This window comes from Centrocercus urophasianus, unplaced genomic scaffold (assembly GCF_019232065.1).
Source record: "Centrocercus urophasianus isolate 14NV4802_14NV808 unplaced genomic scaffold, USGS_Curo_1.0 seq_28, whole genome shotgun sequence".
NCBI classification, from domain to species: domain Eukaryota; kingdom Metazoa; phylum Chordata; class Aves; order Galliformes; family Phasianidae; genus Centrocercus; species Centrocercus urophasianus.
The window spans coordinates 6,660,898-6,679,825 of record NW_024884844.1 but is presented as its reverse complement, the minus strand read 5'-3'; the positions used below and the strand labels follow the sequence as shown (position 1 = coordinate 6,679,825).

The following is an 18,928-nucleotide window of genomic DNA, read 5'->3' as shown; positions in this document are numbered from 1 at the left end:
GAACTCGTACCATCTCCTTTGAGAATTCTGTACCATAAGCAAATGTTTATGCAAAACAAATCTTACCCTTCTATGGATCACCTCAGCATACAGCACATTTGATAGTTTGTTCCAGATACCTAAACATCAAGCTTAACAAAAGCAGCAAGAGATAACACGTTACCACGTGCTATGTGACACAAGAAAGTATTTCTACTAGTGAATATCAAGACACTACATTTACAGAATTCATCTTTTAATGCACTTGTAATTCAAAATCATATTAAGGCTTCTACATCAACCTTAAGCGTGGAACCTCGAAGTGCCATCCTAAAAACACAAAAGCAAAAGTTCACTGAATGCTAAACATCTTTTTATTTTGTATTTGCTGCCATAGAAAGTAATCTATCAGCAGTCATCAGTGTTACTGGGGAAAAATAATGTGGTTTTCCTTTTCCTAAAGAAGAGATGTGATGTACATTAAGTCAGTCCAAAATCCTGATGTTAAGTACAAAAAGCAACTGTTTGAATTATAAAATACCATACATACAGATAGAAAAATGTTTCAGAAAGTGTTCCACAAAGTTTCTAAACTTTCAAGGACAAATCTTCAGTAGGGTAGATAGGCTGTTGTCTTCAGAAGGTGAGCATCAGTCATCTGAGTAGAAAGTCTGAATCTTTATCTTCCTATGTTACAGCTGACACAGACTTAGATTTTCATCCCAGCCAGGGATAACACGATGGCTCTACTGATTAAGGTGTTTTTCCTGGAGTTATTAATTTAACAATTGCATACTCTATATATAAAAAGGAAATTTCAAACAAAATTATACAACTGCTAGACTTTATAAAAATATAGATCTATATTTTTACATGAGAATTATCCAAGGTAAGTTTCCATTTTCTTTTGTCTTAACCATTAGAAATTATATTTTTATTCCTCTGGGATCTTATCTAGAGTTTAAATTAAAATGATGTGAAGTTATTAGCTGGTGGAAAGTTCTGGGAACTATTTTCTGTGTTTATGTTTGGCCAAAATTAACAAGCTACTGCACCTTGCAGTGCTCATCTTACGGTACTGGACGTACTACACAGTCTGTATCTACTTACTGCAGAATTTTGTAGTTCTTCAGTGCTAAAACCCAAATAAAAACCATCTTTGTTGTTCTTACCATGAAGAAAAAAATAAACCGCCAACAAAAATAAATAAAATTAGACAGTATTTCTGTTTTGCTGTACTGCATTAACTCTTTACTGTGTAGTGGAGGCAATAATGAATAATACAGCCATTTCATGAAGGAATGTAGAAGAGTACATACTGGAAAAAATCCCAGACTTTACAGCTGTGTGTATGTGTATATACACACACATAGGTCTACAATTGCAGCTGTAACTTTCACTTCACAAAAAAGATTTAATGTATAGACTGAACAATCATATAGATCAACTTCACCAGCTGGAGATCTTCAGGAAGAACTAGCTTTCAACTTGGACAGCAGCATTTCATTCTTACGACATTCCTGTTAACAGAAAACAAACAGATAAAGTAGTTATACTTAACCCTACTGTATGTATCTGCACATCAGCAAACCAAAGCCTCGTCCCTGAAAGACCTCTGAAGTACACAGTAGTCTGGAATGAATGATAAATTGAAGTTAACTCTTGATTCATCCACAATGTTATTCCAATGGAAAATTCATTAAGCTTCATGACATACACACCAAAAGGAACACTGCTTGACCATTAGTCTAAAATTGTTAGAAGTGGATAGAGTATATCTATATGTTTATTTCTAAATTGAAAAAAAATCTGAAATTGAGATCACTTTTTGAACATCTGAAAATCCAGAAGGCAGTCTGCAAAATGTCAGTGTACAGGAAATTATTCTTGGTCAAGAAATGTGTGAACATAGGCACATACCATCTGTTATCAGCAGCACAACCACAATTTTATATCATTATTTTTAAAAATAGCAAGATCGAATAGAAGTTCCCTCACAGGGCAATGGAAGAAAAATGGCTTTTTTTCTGCTTCAAAAAAAAAAAAAAAAACAAACCACAAAAAACCAACCCAAATTAACAAAACCCCCCACAACCACCTAATCTCTTCAAAGAGGATGCGAAAAAGTCAGAAAAGTAGAACAGCACATCTCCCAAAGCACATCATCCAAACCAAGAGGGGGCTACCCCAGGATAAACCAGAAATATTTTTTTTTCCTCCCAAAACATCTGATGCCAAATGACAATTTAGCCTGGCAGCACTACTTTTTTTTACCATGATATCAAGTAACAGAAGCACACGTTATGATGATAAACTCAAGAAAAGTGAAATGAATGAAGGGTTAAACAGTCCTTCCACTGCAAGTAAAATACAAGGCTGGCTACTGAAGTATTTATGACTGCAAAGATACTAGATTGCCTCTCTTATTCACACATTTCCACAACCCTCTTTGCTCCAACGCCTAAATGCTGCTCATAGATCTCCAGAAGATTCCATCCTGAAACCTAAATATGCAGCTTCCTCAGTAACAAATTAATACTTCCCTTTTAACATAGAGGGCTGTCAGCCAATCAGTGTCAAAATAATTTTCAGAATAAAATTCAGAGTTTAAAAATAATGGAATAGTGGAAACATCCAAGAAGAGACAATGTTAACATGTAATAAAGTATAAGGAACACCTGTGCACAACTTGGCAATTAGAATTTTGAATATGACAACACAAAATTAACAAAATAAAAACACTACCATTTGTTGCCATCTAAATTCCCATTGAGTAGAATGCAGCAAGGATCTACGTTATAAGCCTTGCAAATATAAAAAAAAAAAAATCCTAATTCTGCTAGTGATAAGAGTACATTTCATCCATTCACACAATATGAATACTGCTTATTTCTAGGCAGTGATATAAAATTCATACCAAAATGAGATTGTCAGCTTTCTCCTAAGGCAATTCTAACTCTGTGATTTAACACCGCTAAGTCACCAGAAAATAAATGTAGAAAGTAAGATAAAGTTCAGACAAACCCATGTATTTAGAAATGTGCTCTTAACCAAAAGCAAAGTTTGTAATTTGATTCAAAGCAATCACTGTATCTGTGCAGAACTTCTTAAACTACTCCTGATCAGTTCAAGTATTAGCAAACTTACACTAGCAAAAAATGGTCTTACCTCTTTAAATTCTTTCACTGTTTTAAAGTAAAGCCTCTGTTTCTCTAGAAGCTCTAAGTATTCATCATTCAACTGATCTCTTCGCATTTTATTTTCTTGCTTCTTCTTTTCCATCTGTTGGCATACAGGAAGGATTAAAGGTCATTTACTGTATGAGAAACACATGTACAAGCACACAAAGTGTAAGAAATAATTTTCTATAACAGTGAGACAGATGCTTCACAAATGACATCCCTGCCTTGTGCTTTAAGCACAGCAAACATTTACGCCAACACTTCAGAAAAATTAAAAAACTAAAATATCTCAGTATCAGTAACACTATAAGTAGCAACCAGAATTGAACTAAGGCTCATGTTTCTGCAAGCCCAGAATTTTGCTCACCAAACAGTTCTACATCAATAATGACATGGTGAAATTAACAGGAAACTGCATGCAGCCTTTTGACGAAACATCAAGATCTTGATTTGTTTATGCTAGTTGTACCAAACAGAGCAGGGCACATCTTAAATTTTTCTATCTAATTTTCTCTTGCTCAAGATCCACACAAGAAAATTCTCTTTTGTCTTTGTGCCAAAGTTGTGACAAACACTCTCAAGTCTCTAGATGGAAAGATCAGCTCTTATGATAGGCTGGCTGCTTTCTTCTCAGGAATAGAGGCTACTGACAAGCACTACTTAAAGCTATTCCACTGCATGCAAATACATCCGTGGACAACTTTAGTTGGAGTAACTTTTGGCTCTCGTGTGTACATCGGCCCAAGCCCACTTAGCACAAAGTCCACCAAGGCTGAACTTTCACAGAACAGCCTCTCAGTGTTACCAGAAGCAAGTCTGCCTTCTCTGCAGTAACTCTTGGGCTCTGCACACCCACAAAGCCCTTTCACTTGACCCATGGGCACAACGCACTTTTCTAAATCTACTTAACACCAGAAAGTGAGTCTAACATAGGCACAGCTGTACTACTGCATTTTCCAACTGGAAAAAAATTCCCATGGACCTTAGGGACATCAGTGAGACTTTGGGTATATGCAGCCATTTCAAGCATCTACATCACTACAAGGCCAGTAACAAAGAATATAAAATTCCCATCAGCAGAGTAGCTCTCCCTTAACAGTACCTCTCTTCTACTCTATTCACTTACATTTCAGCAGTGAGCAGTTTCTGATGGATAGGGAAAAAATAATACTTGTAATATGCTTGCTTAATTTGCACCTCACAAACTGAATTTTGCCACGCACAATTATTGTCCAAGAGGCTTTTCTGAAATAATTTTCAGGTTCTGTTAGAGTAAGTGAGAAGTGTCTCAGACCTTCATTCGATTCTGTTTGATGCCTTCCACAATCTGCTCCATCTGTCGTAAGAACTGCTCACGAGAACCAGAAGATGCCATTGCTCTGGAGAAAGACAAAACAAAACAAACAAAAACAAAACAAAAAAAAAAAAACCAAACTGATACGCATGTGGGACAATGCATCTCATCTACAATTACCCTGTGTATTCACTGATGTTCAAGCGTTTGCATTACTTAGAATTCTGTGTAAAAAAAAATAATCTTTTTAATCTCTGACTTCAAGTAAAAGCGCAGCTCTTCAGGTGATATAAACTATCAGATGGGAACAGAGACTACAGAGCTCATCACCAGAGTTCTCTCTGACAGTTCTACTCTTGCATGTGTTTTCAAGAAATAAATTGCTACTAACTGACCAAGAGCACAAACTTGTAAGAAAAGCAGCTGATTCAAATATGTAGAAGACGATTGGAGAACTAGGAGAACAGTTAATATTTTAAACCAGTATTTTGTGTCCAGACAGGAAAAGTCCTGAAGTAATTATGGGCTTGTAACTTATCTTGAACAGATAATGGGAAACAAAGAAAATACCACCCCCTACCCATCAATGCAGCCAACCAAATCCCAGCTGTCAATTACAATATTGGATTCTACTGACTGGACTCAAAAGGATATCATCACTGAGCAGAACACATCTACAATTCCTGCTGCAATGGAAAACACTTGAAATACTTAATTGTTTGGGCTTGTTTCTATTGTAGTTACAATTTTGAATATGACACTAACAAAATAAAAATTGAAAATGACTGAGTCAACATAAAACAGCACAAATGTTTATGCTCGTGGTGCTGTGTTGCACATGGTTTAGTGAGAAATATTGGTGATAATGGAGAGTTGGACTGGATGATCTTGGAGGTCTTTTCCCACCCTGGTGAATCTGTATTATAGAGATAATTACTTACTCAGGAGAAAAAAAAAAAAAGAGTCACAACAGAATTATGAAAAGACATAAAAAGAAGAATTATTTAAAAATTAAGAGATCATCTCCTCTCCTACGACTCTACTGTACTGCTGTGACAAAATTCACACTGGAATTTTTTCCCCCAAAGTCAAAAAAGCACCAGAGAGAAATAAACGTTGGCTGCATCACAGATGGTATTTTGACCTGAAGTGTCCAAATGAACTATGATTTGACTTCACACTTCATCAAACCTTTTAAATACTGAGTTAGTCTATAAAAAACATCTGAAATATGTCTGAATCTAATGTTTTGTACATAATATAACTACAGCTTCAAAAAATGGAGAAAGATATTTAAATTAATGCCAGGAAAATTAAGACTGAAATTTCTTTACACAATCGCAACTGAACAGCCAGATATTAAAAACATCTGTTGGCTATGAAAGTTCAGTAATTCCAAGTCTGAAATTCCCCAAACATTGGCTTAAACAGAATTAATAAACTATTTTGTTAAATAGTTTAAGTTAATAAAATATTGTAACGCATTTTTAGAGTCCATTACTCATTCCCCCTCCTATTTTTCCAACCAGCCGTACTACTCACTGCAACTATCAAGAAAAAAATTACCATTACTTACTGATGAAAGTTGTCATGGATAGAATTCAGTAAATTGACCTGTGAATTAAAGAAAAAAAAAAAAGAAAGAAAAGAAAATAGCTGATATTTTGATATCAGTATGAGTAGCTCCGGCTACAAGATATGGACACCGTACTTAAATAAGACAAAGAAAAATCTGTAACAACATTAGCAGGAGTTATTTTGTTGTTCTTGGGATAGCTCACCCAGCTGATCAAACTGCCTGTTTTTTTCTTACTATTAAAGATTGCTAAGAGCACTAAAATTCACTAATTAGCAATGAATGATACTCCTCATGGAATTTCTCATCAATACCTCTCCCAAGTCTCCTGCAGTTAAACCTTCCAAGCAGTTTCTCCTTATGATGAATACTTGGAAATGTACTGAACAGATCTAAGCGCTGCAAACTGAACCATTTGCTTTTAACTGCTACAAGAAAGCTGAACTGACCTCCCTCAAATCTACAGTCTTCCATATAAATGCAATAGCAATAGGCATGTGCATTGCAGAACCTCAAGCTGTTCCTGACTCTACTATGAAACAAATTCTGAGCGGATTCCAAAGCTACAACGCTTAAAGATTTCTGTTACTCAGAGGAAAGAAATCACTGCGTGACTCATCGATACTTGCCAAATCTACATCCCTGCCCTGAAATATTTCCAACAAGCTTGTGTTTAAGAATGCAGTTCTACAGTTTATACCACAAAACAGCCAAGTAATGAAAAGTAAAACAGCACAACTGTTGCACAGTAAGAATGCTGATGTGTTACCCTGCACAACAATGAAAGCCAGACTATAAACCCCGTGAAGCAAAGATAATGGAAAATTCAATTTAAAAGCATTTTAAGCTATGACTGCATAAGAAATCATATAAACATCTCTCTCATGATTGACATTAAGCTAAATGAAATGCTTGAACAGTTTATTTGCCTTTTGAAATTATATCCACGCAAATGAAGCGTGGAACTTGGAAGTTACATGCAGCATAAGCTAATTGCTGAAGAACATTTCTGCTTTTAGACCTACTCCATCAGTTGTTCACGTGCCATCTAAAGAGTCACATAAACTACTGATTTTCTAAACTGAAAACCATCTAGCACACATATTAGAATTCACCACTTAAGGGACGGAAACGGTCATTCAATAACTTCAAAAACAGGTATCTTTTTGTTGTCATAAATTTGACAACCACTTGGTCTCACAAACTAAGCAGAGAGAGATTTGCTCACCAAACGTTGTTTTGTTTGCACAGTGAGCAGTTTAAACATGCTTTACTAACAAACGTACCTTTTACAACACAGATCATTCCCACCTCAACATCAAAAATACTCGTATAAGCCAACTCAATTTTACTTTCAAAGACTGATAATTCTCTAAATAGAGAGTTTCTACTTAGCTTTCACTTTCTCCTGCACAGAATATTTAGAAAACAGCAGCAACACTTTCTTACCTCCTTTTCCAAATATACTTTTTTATCATCCAGTGTATTATAAAGAGTAAAGAACTGCTTTGTTTCTTTGTGAGTTGCTGAGACTGCAAAGAAAAGAAAAGGTAGAATAAAAGAGCATGAGTGAAATGGAACCTATACAAGTATTCCACAGGCTTTGTATAATACACTGCTATCAATAATGGAACTCACTCTTTAATACATTCTGGAAGAATATTTCCTCTGCATTTGAACCTCCAGCAGGGTTTGGAGCTTCCAGATTTTATGAGAACTGAACTCCAAAACAACACTGATGAATCTTTAATCCCAGCTACTGATAGACCTTTACGTACATTATGCAAATGTACATTGGCACTGTCTGCTGTGCTTCCTTACCACTGTCCGCTCATTCTTCCTTCACAAGCTTTATCTTTAGACAATACAGGCTGCTGTGCTGCTAACAGTTACCCTAGATAACTTGTCTCTGGTGGGTCACAGATTGCAGTGGTACAGACTTTCTGACAGTACTGTGTGCAAGAAACCAGAGTACATTAAACTGCATCTTCCAAGATGTGAATGTGCAAGATGCTCAAGGAGGCTTTAAAACAGTGAAAGCTTTTTTTCCCTCTTTACAGTTACATTTAAGCTGATAGAATTACATGCTATTCTCTTTTCAAAAAAATGTTGTAGGTGAGCATATCAAATGCTGGTCACAGCTCAGTGGGGAAAGTAACACCTTTCATTTGGGCCTACAAGCTAATGATTGATACTCAAGTCTCTGAAGCGCTCACCTCTTCTTCAGATCTCCACTGATTAAGGAAACCTAAGATGGTGGGAAAAAGCTCAACGGAGAGGAATAACTGGCAAAAATTATTTCAGTTAACATATCAAGCACTGTGTAGAATTCTGAACCAAGAAAACAAGTAGGGGTTTAAAAAGATCAAATGACTTAATGATATAAATCATTCCAAATGTCACGAGTAAGCTAAATTAGACTGAAATCATCATATTAAACTCTAACAGCTAACAAGTTGTCGTCTTTAAACAAGACCTTTTTCGAATATATTGGACTAAGGTTTTCATAGAGTCACTAATAGACAGCACAACTCTCTTGTCATGTCATAACATCATTAAAAATCTAGTTTCTTAAAGGAAGTCCTACTGCTTGATGACGTTTTCCAGCTGAAGCCAAACAGCTGTTCACATCCCAGAGTTGAATGTTTTGGTGACAGAAAATCAGCACTGACTACTTCTGCAGCATGAGTTGTGAGCAGAGAGCTTTTCCACTGCTGCAACAAACCCTGTATTCTAAAAAGCATACTGAGCACTCAGAGCCTGAAAGCATCAATTCAGGAAAGGCTGGGATAGGCTGGAAAATCAGTAAGGGCTGTTCAGCACACTCTACAGAGAGACTTTCCAACTGCCGCTGCTTTGAAATCAGACTGCTGCTTGAAGAACTGCATGAAGAGAAGGACCTCCAACAGGCTTATACTGTTTTGATTACTTCTGTTTTTGCAGGACTTTCTGCCAAATTGAAGTGTTTCGCAAACCTCTCCTTTCCTGCAGCTCCTCCTTATCTTGTAGCAGCACTGGCAGTGATAATAATATACATATATACACACACCCACGTTTATATTTAATAGCATGGAATAGTGAAACTTAGAAGCATTCCAGAACAGAACCACTGAGGTTGGAAGGTACCTGTGAAGGTTGCCCTGTCCAAAATACCTTGGACCCAGAAGTCCAAAAACCTGTTTTTGGCAATTCTAAAGATCTCCTGAAACTGAATGAAAAATCTCCTAAGAAAACAAAACAAAACAAAAAAAAAACCCCACAATTCTCAGGAAGATTTGCTACAAATTCTCAGCTCTATTTTCTAATAAACATTAGCCTGGGTAGAGCAGGTTCCTGGCCAGAAGACTGAGCACAGCATTATTCAAAGTCACTGCATTTATTTTGTGCTACAGAAAACAAAGTTCCAGGAAATTCAAAGCAATCTAAATCTACTTCATTTGTATATAGCAAATTAAGGACTTTCTAAACACACTTGTCATTGATCTATATGACTGAACCTGTTATAACCAGAATTTACTCCAAAAATCTTGTACGTCAAGTTTTGCCCACAAGAGAATTCTTATAGCCAGCTTATAAAACGTTGAAAGTAGTGTATATAACATGAATATCAAACCACCCCTAAAGTCCACAGAATTTGCAACTGCTGTTGTTACAAACCAGAAGTTTAAAATGCAATTGCCCTCCTTCTGGGGCATTAGCCTTCAGTAGAATGTTCCTGCTTGATATACATACCCTGACTGTAAAGTTCAATAAATCTCTTCTGATACTGTGTTAGCTCTGCTCGGCTGGGTACTTCATCAATCTTGCGCTGTAAAATCGCTATTTCTCTGTTTCTTCGTGCCTGAATAGAAAGTTAGGAGGGGAGAAAACAAAGCCTCTTCTTGTTCTCTTCTTAAAATGGATGAAGCCCCCCACGCAGTACTTTCTTACTAAACAATTAATGTTTGTTGGCTTTTGTTTTTTTTTTTTTTAAAGTGTTGGCTGAGGCACAATATTATTTTGTAAATGATTTGTGATTTTTAATTTTTCTTTTAATTACAACAAAAAGTAAAATTAGTATTAAAAGTGACAGGGTAAGAAAAAACTTCAATCATTTTGTCCAAGTAAGTTCACAGACTTACCAACAATAGCCGTATCTTCTGGAGTTTTTCTTTCTCAGTTTTGTATTGCTGGTCTATGAGCTTATTCGGCTCCTAGAATTTGAGAACCCAAAACAATTGTGGATTACAGCGACAAACGAGAGCTGCAATTACAAAAATGTGCAGGTTGAGTTCTGTATGTATTTGCATCTACCACTGAATGGCTCCCACTAGAACACCATCATCGCTTGCTATTTTTTTAAATGATGATCCAAAATCTACATTTAAAAATTTGAAACAATTTTCATCTTTCACTGCAAACAAGCTAACACTTTTACATTTTAGTTTTTAAGATTTGTCAGCTGTTTTTCTACTGCTTGCAGTACTTACACAAAATGAAGTGTATCCAAAGATACTCTGTAACCACTGTGCAAACGTTTAGTGTACACTCAGTGTACACTTTGATTCACCAGCAGGGTTCAGAGAATCATAGAATGGTTTAGGTTGGAATGGACCCCAAGGATCAACAAGTTCTAGACCCCCCCCCCCCCACCACAGGCAGGGCCACCAACCTCCAGAAGGATAAGGATAAACACAGCCCAAGACAGAACGCAAACTCTCTGATGTATTCTACACTTCCTGCAGCAAGCATATATCACTTTCTCTTCTTTAAATATTTAAGTTACATTTTCATTTTTTCATGCTGTGTTCAGAAGGACAGCAGCATCACTGAACCCATAATCTACCTGATTTCTGGCACATAAATATATCAAATGTTTACTCATCAAAACAATTAAGTCGAGTGTTTCATTTTCTGTTCATTCATTATTCACTGACATCAGTACGGTCACACTGGTGTTACACCTAATTTCAGATAGCTGCAAACGTATGCAGTGTTCTGAGCCACTGAAAACTTGTGCCTCCATCCTTCGAATCTATCTACCTTAAGGGAAAAAGACCTCCAGAACAAACGTATTTTCTGAGGAGGACCTGTTTACGCTGTAAATATGCACTGCTCGTAATACAACACCCAGAGATTCTTCTCTGATACTACAAAAAAAAAAAAAAAAAGTAAAAGAGACAAAAATACACATGAATTTGCCCCATGCGTTGTAGCAAGAAGAATGAAAAATACTGTGGTGATTTTTATTCTATTGTACTTTATTGTTTACCAGCCTGAACTGTGGCTTTACCAGTGGTGGAGAACGGAATTGTTCAGAAATTGCAACAGGTCTTTTTATCCTAACTAGAATGTGCCCAAGTCAGAAAGACATAAAACAGCATTTTAAAACACAAATTGAAAATAAGCTCTTCACACATTTGCTATTTACCTCTTCCTCCCCATTTTCTGCTGCCTCAGCTTTCAAATTCTCAATATCTTGTTGAAGCCGCTCCATTTCTTCCTATTTAAAAAAAAAGAGTTTATATTGCTTTTAATTGAGACCTACTCTCTAAAAAAGGGGATGGCAGGAGGCTTGATATCATACAAGTGTAACAAAGGTGGTGCTGACAATATGCGTCAAAAATTTTGAAGACCCAAAAGCAACTCCTGTCCCCAGGATTAAGCATGCTTTACGACTCATTACATAAAATTGAATATCTACTTTTATCAAACACAGGAAAAGATTTATTTCTTACTTGTAAATATACTTGCAAATATACTCTGCTAGGTATAACATTCAATGAGTGACATAGAAAATGAAAAGCTAAGGAAACAAGTAAGGAAACTAAGGAAAAATACTACAACAGCAACAGCATGACACAGAGCTGCAATGCATGCTATTCCTAACAATGAATGAACCTAAAGTTAGCTGCAAGGTCATTTCCATCAGAATTCTTCAGAATTTTCCAAAATGTTCGTATAAGAAAATGAGGTTTCTGTGCTCAGTATCTACCAGAGTGCAGTATGCCTGTTCACTTCTTTTCATTCCATTAAATTCCATCCCCTACTGTTTAAATAGATGAGAATGAAAACAAATCTCTCTGATCATATTTCTAGGCAGCCCATAAACACAGCAGTAATAAACTACAATTAAGCAGCCAAGCTGAAACACTACTCTCGAAACTGTAACAGATTTATCTCAGTTTTTGTATCTCTAGTGGTTTGCTCCAAAGCTAGGGGCTTTCAACAAGATTTCCACTTTGACACTGGGCTCCTCAGGTCATTGCTGGCTCATCTAAGAAGATGGAATGGGGGAAATGGGAAGAAAGGACAGAACAGGAGAAAGTATTATGCTTGCTTACCGAGTTGTAAACACATTGTCTTCTAAGAAACTAAAACTTACCCTACAGTGTGCTTTAAATTCTTGCTCCTGGCTTTTGAGGTTTTCATTCATGGCTACCAGAGTTCGCAGATTCTGTAACACACTAAATTTGAAGACCAAGAAAAACTGCATTAGTCTTCATTTCTAATTTAAGCAGATGGAGAACTAAAAGACATCAGAACAGGCTTAGTTCTATACAACTTTACAGTAAAGTCTATGTAAATTAAAAATCCAAGTATCATGAAGTACAAAGAAAAAATCTGATACTACCTCAGTATTTTGATGTTTTGTGATATTCTAATCTCATTACTGTGGAAATTTTGAGAGAGCACCCTATTTAATCTATGCAAGATTAAGGTTTCAAGTATAAAGAATATCAAAATAGGAAGGCCGCAAATGCGTGTTTAGTGTTACTTGTGCTTTTGCTTTATTTAAATATCTACAATTACTTTCAACTACAGATTGAGATTTTTCCACTCTGAATTAATTACTTGCTAATCTTCTGACTAGTGGAAGAAAGCTAGAGAATTTATTTTTCTAAACAATAATCCTTTGCTTAGGTTGAAAAAGCAAGACATAACGAATGACATTTTAAAACCATCATTTTTCATAACTTCAAAAGCTACAAAGGAGAACATGCAAACTTACCTGGAATCTGCTTGGGATTCTATTGTTTCTAAGGCTGCTAGTTCTTTGTCCAGCTTTTCACTGTAACTCTTGACCTAAGAAATGTAATTAATAGTAATCCTCATAACAGCATCACAAAAAGGTCTCCCTTTCTAGGTAATTTAATAAATAAAATAAAATCAGTTTCTTTGGGACCAGAAAAGTAGAAATTTACAAACTCAAAACTTTCTTAACATAAAAGTTATCAATCAGCTTTCCCATTTAATACATCCCTCCACATAAAACTTCTTAAAAGAATTCTCAGCTAGAGTAAGTGCACAGAAAAAAAAAAAAAAAGATTACCTCACTTAATGTCTTTTTTGCTTCAGTACATTTTGCCTGTAGATCAGCACATTTAGCTTGCAGCTATTATGAGGAGAAAGAACAGAGTATGATTCTAAATCCATGATAATTTCATCTGTTACACAGAATAGCAATATTTGAAATGCTGATAATGGGTATCTGTTAAACAACAGGCAAATCATCACAATCAAGGTATTTTCTTGTCCGAGTCCATTTCATTCTAGGTAATCTGAACAATTACTAGCAGCAAATACTTTCCACCCGTCCTTCTTGATGTATCAGATTCTAGAATGAACAGCAGCTTTTACTTTTCTGCTGGAATCCCTTTTGTAACTTATTGGACTGAATCTCTGCTGAAGTTATTTAGCCTGGCTATGATAGCCAAGTTCCAGGCAAAAAAGAGAGTCCCATTTTCCACTCCTCCAAATAAGCTAGGGTGATTCAAGACTTACATAAAAACATCATGAGACCACAGACCTGTCCATACCAATAAAGCAAGTGGTTATTTGATTTTATTTTGGGAAACAATGGAAAATTCATTAAGTAGGGAGTTACCAAAATGCCACAGACTATTTCACTTTGTCAGATAGCTTAGTATCACACAGAATCACACACATACAGAATCACAGAATGGCCAGGGTTGGAAGGGACCTCAAGGATCATGAATCTCCAACCCCCCTGCCACATGCAGGGCCACCAACTTCCACATTTAATACTGGACCAGGCTGCCCAGGGCCCCATCCCACCTGGCCTTGAACACCTCCAGGCACAGGGCATCCACAACCTCTCTGGGCAGCCTGTTCCAGCACCTCACCACTCTCTCTCTAGTAGAGAATTTCCTCCCTGACATCCAACCTAAATCTCCCCTCCCTCAACTTAAAACCACTTCCCTTTGACCTGCACTTATCAACCCTTTCAGAGAGTTGACTCCCCTCCTATTTGTAGGCTCCCCTTTCTCTAAAGTACTTACAGTTTAATGTAACATCACAAGCAGAAACAACAGAAATAGGACAAGGGGTAGAAAAGATAAGCAGAAGCGCTGCACATAAAGAAATGCATGTTTGGCTTTCTGATTCACTTCTTTTCCTGATGTTTTATGTTGCCATTCACAACGTGGAGCTGTGACCAAACACCTTACTCATTCTTATCCATAGGGAAACTTAGAGCATTATTTTTTTTTATATTACAATTTTTATATTTCTCACCAATAGGCCAAATTTGAGCTAGTTTAACAAAATCCTAATTTAAGCCCAAAGTCCACATTTCATGAAAACTGACACAAAAATTAAAGAGCTATTTGATAGGAGAACTCTTGCCAGAACTATCTGCAGTACTGCAACACGAATTTCACAATCACATTTTAAGAGGAAGTCTTGACTACCACTGATTTCAGCTTCTTCTATCTTACCCCACAAAAGCTGCCTTTGGCAAATGGCAAAAGAAGATCAGCTAGGAAATTTTTACTTTAGTAAAGTGATGAAAGAATTATATTTGGCTTACAGCTGCCAGTACTTCCTTCTGTACAAAAACGTAACACAGACTGTTATGTACTGAAAATAACCAATACAGAATTCAATGGCCCTCAACTGTTAAAATGGCAAAGAGCATTACAAGACTAAGGAAATATTTACGTATTCCTGTGGATACAAAGTTCATCTGGAAACTAAAAATAGGTTTCTAATTAAGGACTCCGCTATTTTATCAGTACATTATCAGAGATTTACAAGCTCATTTTCTCTCCACTGCAAACTGCAGCCTTCTCAGTAGTGTGTGGAAAGGAAGCAAATACATTTATGCATACACCAGGAAAATGGGTAAAGGAAGTGACTTGCACCAGAAATTAAAAGGTAATCCGCTCAGCATACACCAAGTTACAGGAATATTCTGTATTACTACTTCAGCAGCTACACTCTGCTACAATTTTGTAGAAGGTCAAAAATACCTACTCCAGAAAACAGAAAATGATTTTGAACATCTCAGACACTGGGGATCCATCCTGCTTTCAGGATTATAAGAATACAGCATAAAACAGCTGCAAGACTCACCCACAACTGCCAAGATCACTTACTAGTCTCTCCTGCCATCCCCCACATTTATCAATGTTTTCTTCTTTGATCCCCCCACACAATTCTTACCTCTTCCAGGAGTTTGGTTTTCTGCAAAATCTGCTTATTCAGAGATGCCACCTTCCTTCTGTGTTGCTGAGCAGCTCCAAGCCTTTCTGGTCGCTCCTCAGCAGAAAGCTCAGACTGCTAAAATAAACAACAGTAACAGACTATTGAACCTCATTTCAAATGTTTTTTGCCTCTACCGTAGCTAAGGAGATGCCAAACTGGAGCACACTTGAGATATTCCTCATCAAGAACTGTGTCCCATGGTCCAACAGAAACAATGACTTATTACACCAAGGTAAGAAAGCAGTCAAATAACTAAATTACATCCCAAAAGATTAGGTAATTTAAGTTAGTGAGGTGCTGTGGCAATGGATAAAAATACTGCAATAATTACTTAATTGTAGTATACTGCATCAGCAATACAGTTAAACCTACTAGGGTTTTTAAACAAGAACAGCAGCACCACAAACAAATCCAAACATGCCGAAGATCTTCTTAAGCAGCAGCATTGCTTCAGTGTAAGTATGCTTCAGTATGGTATTTCCTCAACTTCTTGAACAGGAGATTATCCACACCTCAATACGTAAATCCAGAACTCTAAAAAGCATCCAACAGTTGTCTTTAGATACTGAAACACTGGCATAGATGCAGCAAACTGAATGACAATGACATACTCAGTGAGGTAATTACGTTTACCTCTCTAAGCTTTTATTTATTTTTATTTTACTTTTGTGAAGTAATTCTGACATCTAATTCTGACATCTATCCTAACAAGTCGCGTACTTTCTTTCCACCTAATTAGGAAAAGAAATAATGCCTCTAAACAACACCTGCAACACTATATGAAAAAGATACACACCAAGATTTACTTCCCGTATTATCAGGGATTTGATCAATCCCTTGCACTCAGTTCTCGCGAGGCCACAACTTGCACACTGTGCTCAGTTTTGGGCCCCTCACTACAAGAAATACATTGAGGCCCTGAAGCGCATCCAGAGAATGGCAATGAAGCTATGAGGGTCTGCAGCACAAGTCTTAAAAGGAATGGCTGAGGGAACTGAGATTTTTCAGTCTGGAGAAGAGAAGGCTCAGGGGTGACCTTATTCTCTACAACTCCCTGAAGGGAGTTTGCTGCGAGGTGGAGGTCAGCCTCTTCTGCCCAACTAGCAATAGAACAAGAGGGAATGGCCTCAAGTTATGCCAGGAGAGGTTCAGACTGGATATTAGAAAAATTTCTTCTCTGAAAGAGTGGTCAGGTACTGGAATGGGCAGTACACACATTACATGCAAACCAAGAAAACTGGAAATGTGAGAGAAAGAAATGTTAGCTAAACCAGTCTGAGACTGATCTTGCAAAAATAAAATAAAATAAAATAAAATTAATATGAATCCATATAGAACATAATTGGCAACACACAGTTCCAGTTAAATTCATTAAAGTCTTCTGAGGAAGCGTATGAAGTGCAGCCATACCCCTATTTCTCCTCATTTCTACCATGCACATATTAATTTCAATTATGCCCCAGATAAAAGAAGAAAGAGAAGTAGAAATCTATAGCATTAATAAAATATTTAGGTTTTCTCTACTAGAAATAACTTCCCACATGGCATTCTTTGTAATGTAAAAATCGTTGTGATGAAAACACAGAAGGAACAGCTTTTTTCTCACTGTACTTTCTATGTCCTCCTAGAAGGATTCAATCTGAATCAACTGTTTTTCCAATGTTTTATAAACATGATCAGAAGAAAAACAGGAAAGCAATTGAGGTTACTGACAAATCCACAAAGAATGTAGATCAATACGTTTTGCATTCCTCTCTATGAACTTGCACTGAAGGTCTCAAAGCTTCCTCTATGAATGGGAATATCAGTAAATGATCGGAGAGATAATCCCTCTAACAGTAAAATTCAATGCTACTTTGAGTAATTATCCTTTAAAAAGCTGCAATGGATGGGCTAATAAAAAGCTATCATTCCTTCGAATTTACAAAGTTAACCGGGTGAGCAGAAAGCTGCATCCATTGATCTTCAGCAAAAATACAATCTTGTAAGAACAGTCTTAACAAATGGCAAAATCAGATCTAGATTTCTGCTTGCCAGCTCTCTTCACAGGAAATGCACCTGTGGATTCTATTAAAACTTTGACAGACAAACAAGCACTTCCTCCATTCTTCAGAGTATGAATAGTTACAAGGGGTTAAAATTATTAGAACAGTACATGAGTGCTGTTGTTGCTTTAATAAGCTGTTTGGTAACATCCTTAGTTCTCTTTTCCTGGTGTATGCATGCACACACCCTTTTTTTTTTTTTTTTTTTTTTTTTTCCAAATCCAGTAGATTTGAAAAGCGATATGTTTTTGGCTTGACTTGAATCAGTTCTTACTTCCCAGAGTATTAATCATTGTTCTACTGTAATAGTCAAGGTCTTGCTGCCTCTTCTCAGAGCAGAAGAAATGTAACATTGAAATATGACCCCTGGACTTCTGTTCTTCCAATCTTTTATAATAAAGAAAGGCCAAGAATTTGATATAGACTCTGTTGAGTTATAGGGTTTATCTCCCAAATGGGAAAGCTCCATACCTCATAAGTGTCAACAAAAAAGAAGAAATATGAGAAGACTATTGGACAAATAAGAGCAACCTATAACTCATCACTGGCAGTGATGTATTATATGTATTAATTGCTTGAAGAGCTAGATTTTCTTCTCACATTACTGTAAAGAAAACAATCACAGATGAACACAATGAGCAGAGCTAATATACGCCTCCGACTTTTAAAGCAATAAAAATTTGTCTTTTTTTATAATACTAGATTGAGAATGACAGATCCAGAACAAGTGATAATTGGAAACAAACTATTTCTGTACTTAACGCTATAAAAAGCATTGAGTTTACATCTCTGATTTCAACATATAAGGGCACAGGCCCTTTATCCCTGAAGAAGTTTAAGAAGCTGCTTGACACCCAAGATGCTTGTGAATGTAATTCAAAATACACACTCTGCCAAAAGATTATGCATGTTTAAGTCTAACTGAAATACTTCCCTGAATCCTGACTGTGCTGTCATACACAGCATATATAAAACAGCATTGTTTTAAGGCAATCAAAGCAACTGATTTGGAAGCTTTAATTAACAAGCTATCAATCACGACTTAGTAAATCTTAATCAGGAAACACACTTACCTTTTCAGCATATTCTGACACTATTTGCTTGATCTCATCCGACTGGAGTCCAACTATCTGTCCTACTGTGCTTGCTGTCAACTTGCCCTGCAATTGTATCAAAGTGACAAAATACTGAGAGTTTTGGAACTGCCTGTTCTTTTCACAGGGCAATTTCACCGTGCTCTGAACATTTCAATCAACATTGAGATCAGACAAAATAATGCCTTTTCTTCTGAGATATCATGATAAACTGAAGCAACTCTTAAATGTGAATTTCTTCCCATTCCTCTCACCCAAAGAAATTTCAA

At 36.5% G+C, this 18,928-nt stretch overlaps 1 protein-coding gene across 7 annotated transcripts in view; it reads right to left on the bottom strand.

Annotated features, from left to right (window-relative positions):
* Positions 1–330: 330 nt before the first annotated feature.
* The window catches only part of CCDC93 (coiled-coil domain containing 93), a 56,317-nt gene continuing 37,719 nt past the window's right edge, over positions 331–18,928 (bottom strand). For all 7 annotated transcript variants that reach the window (XM_042827093.1, XM_042827092.1, XM_042827091.1 and 4 more), the window contains 13 exons: positions 18,639–18,725; positions 15,479–15,595; positions 13,344–13,406; positions 13,023–13,096; positions 12,396–12,477; positions 11,442–11,513; positions 10,153–10,224; positions 9,764–9,872; positions 7,481–7,563; positions 6,032–6,069; positions 4,456–4,540; positions 3,148–3,261; positions 331–1,499 (listed from right to left, as the gene is read on the bottom strand). In XM_042827093.1, coding sequence (XP_042683027.1) covers positions 1,446–1,499; positions 3,148–3,261; positions 4,456–4,540; positions 6,032–6,069; positions 7,481–7,563; positions 9,764–9,872; positions 10,153–10,224; positions 11,442–11,513; positions 12,396–12,477; positions 13,023–13,096; positions 13,344–13,406; positions 15,479–15,595; positions 18,639–18,725 — 1,050 coding nt within the window. In that variant the 3' untranslated portion in view covers positions 331–1,445. The remainder of the gene's footprint in view (positions 1,500–3,147; positions 3,262–4,455; positions 4,541–6,031; positions 6,070–7,480; positions 7,564–9,763; positions 9,873–10,152; positions 10,225–11,441; positions 11,514–12,395; positions 12,478–13,022; positions 13,097–13,343; positions 13,407–15,478; positions 15,596–18,638; positions 18,726–18,928) is intronic.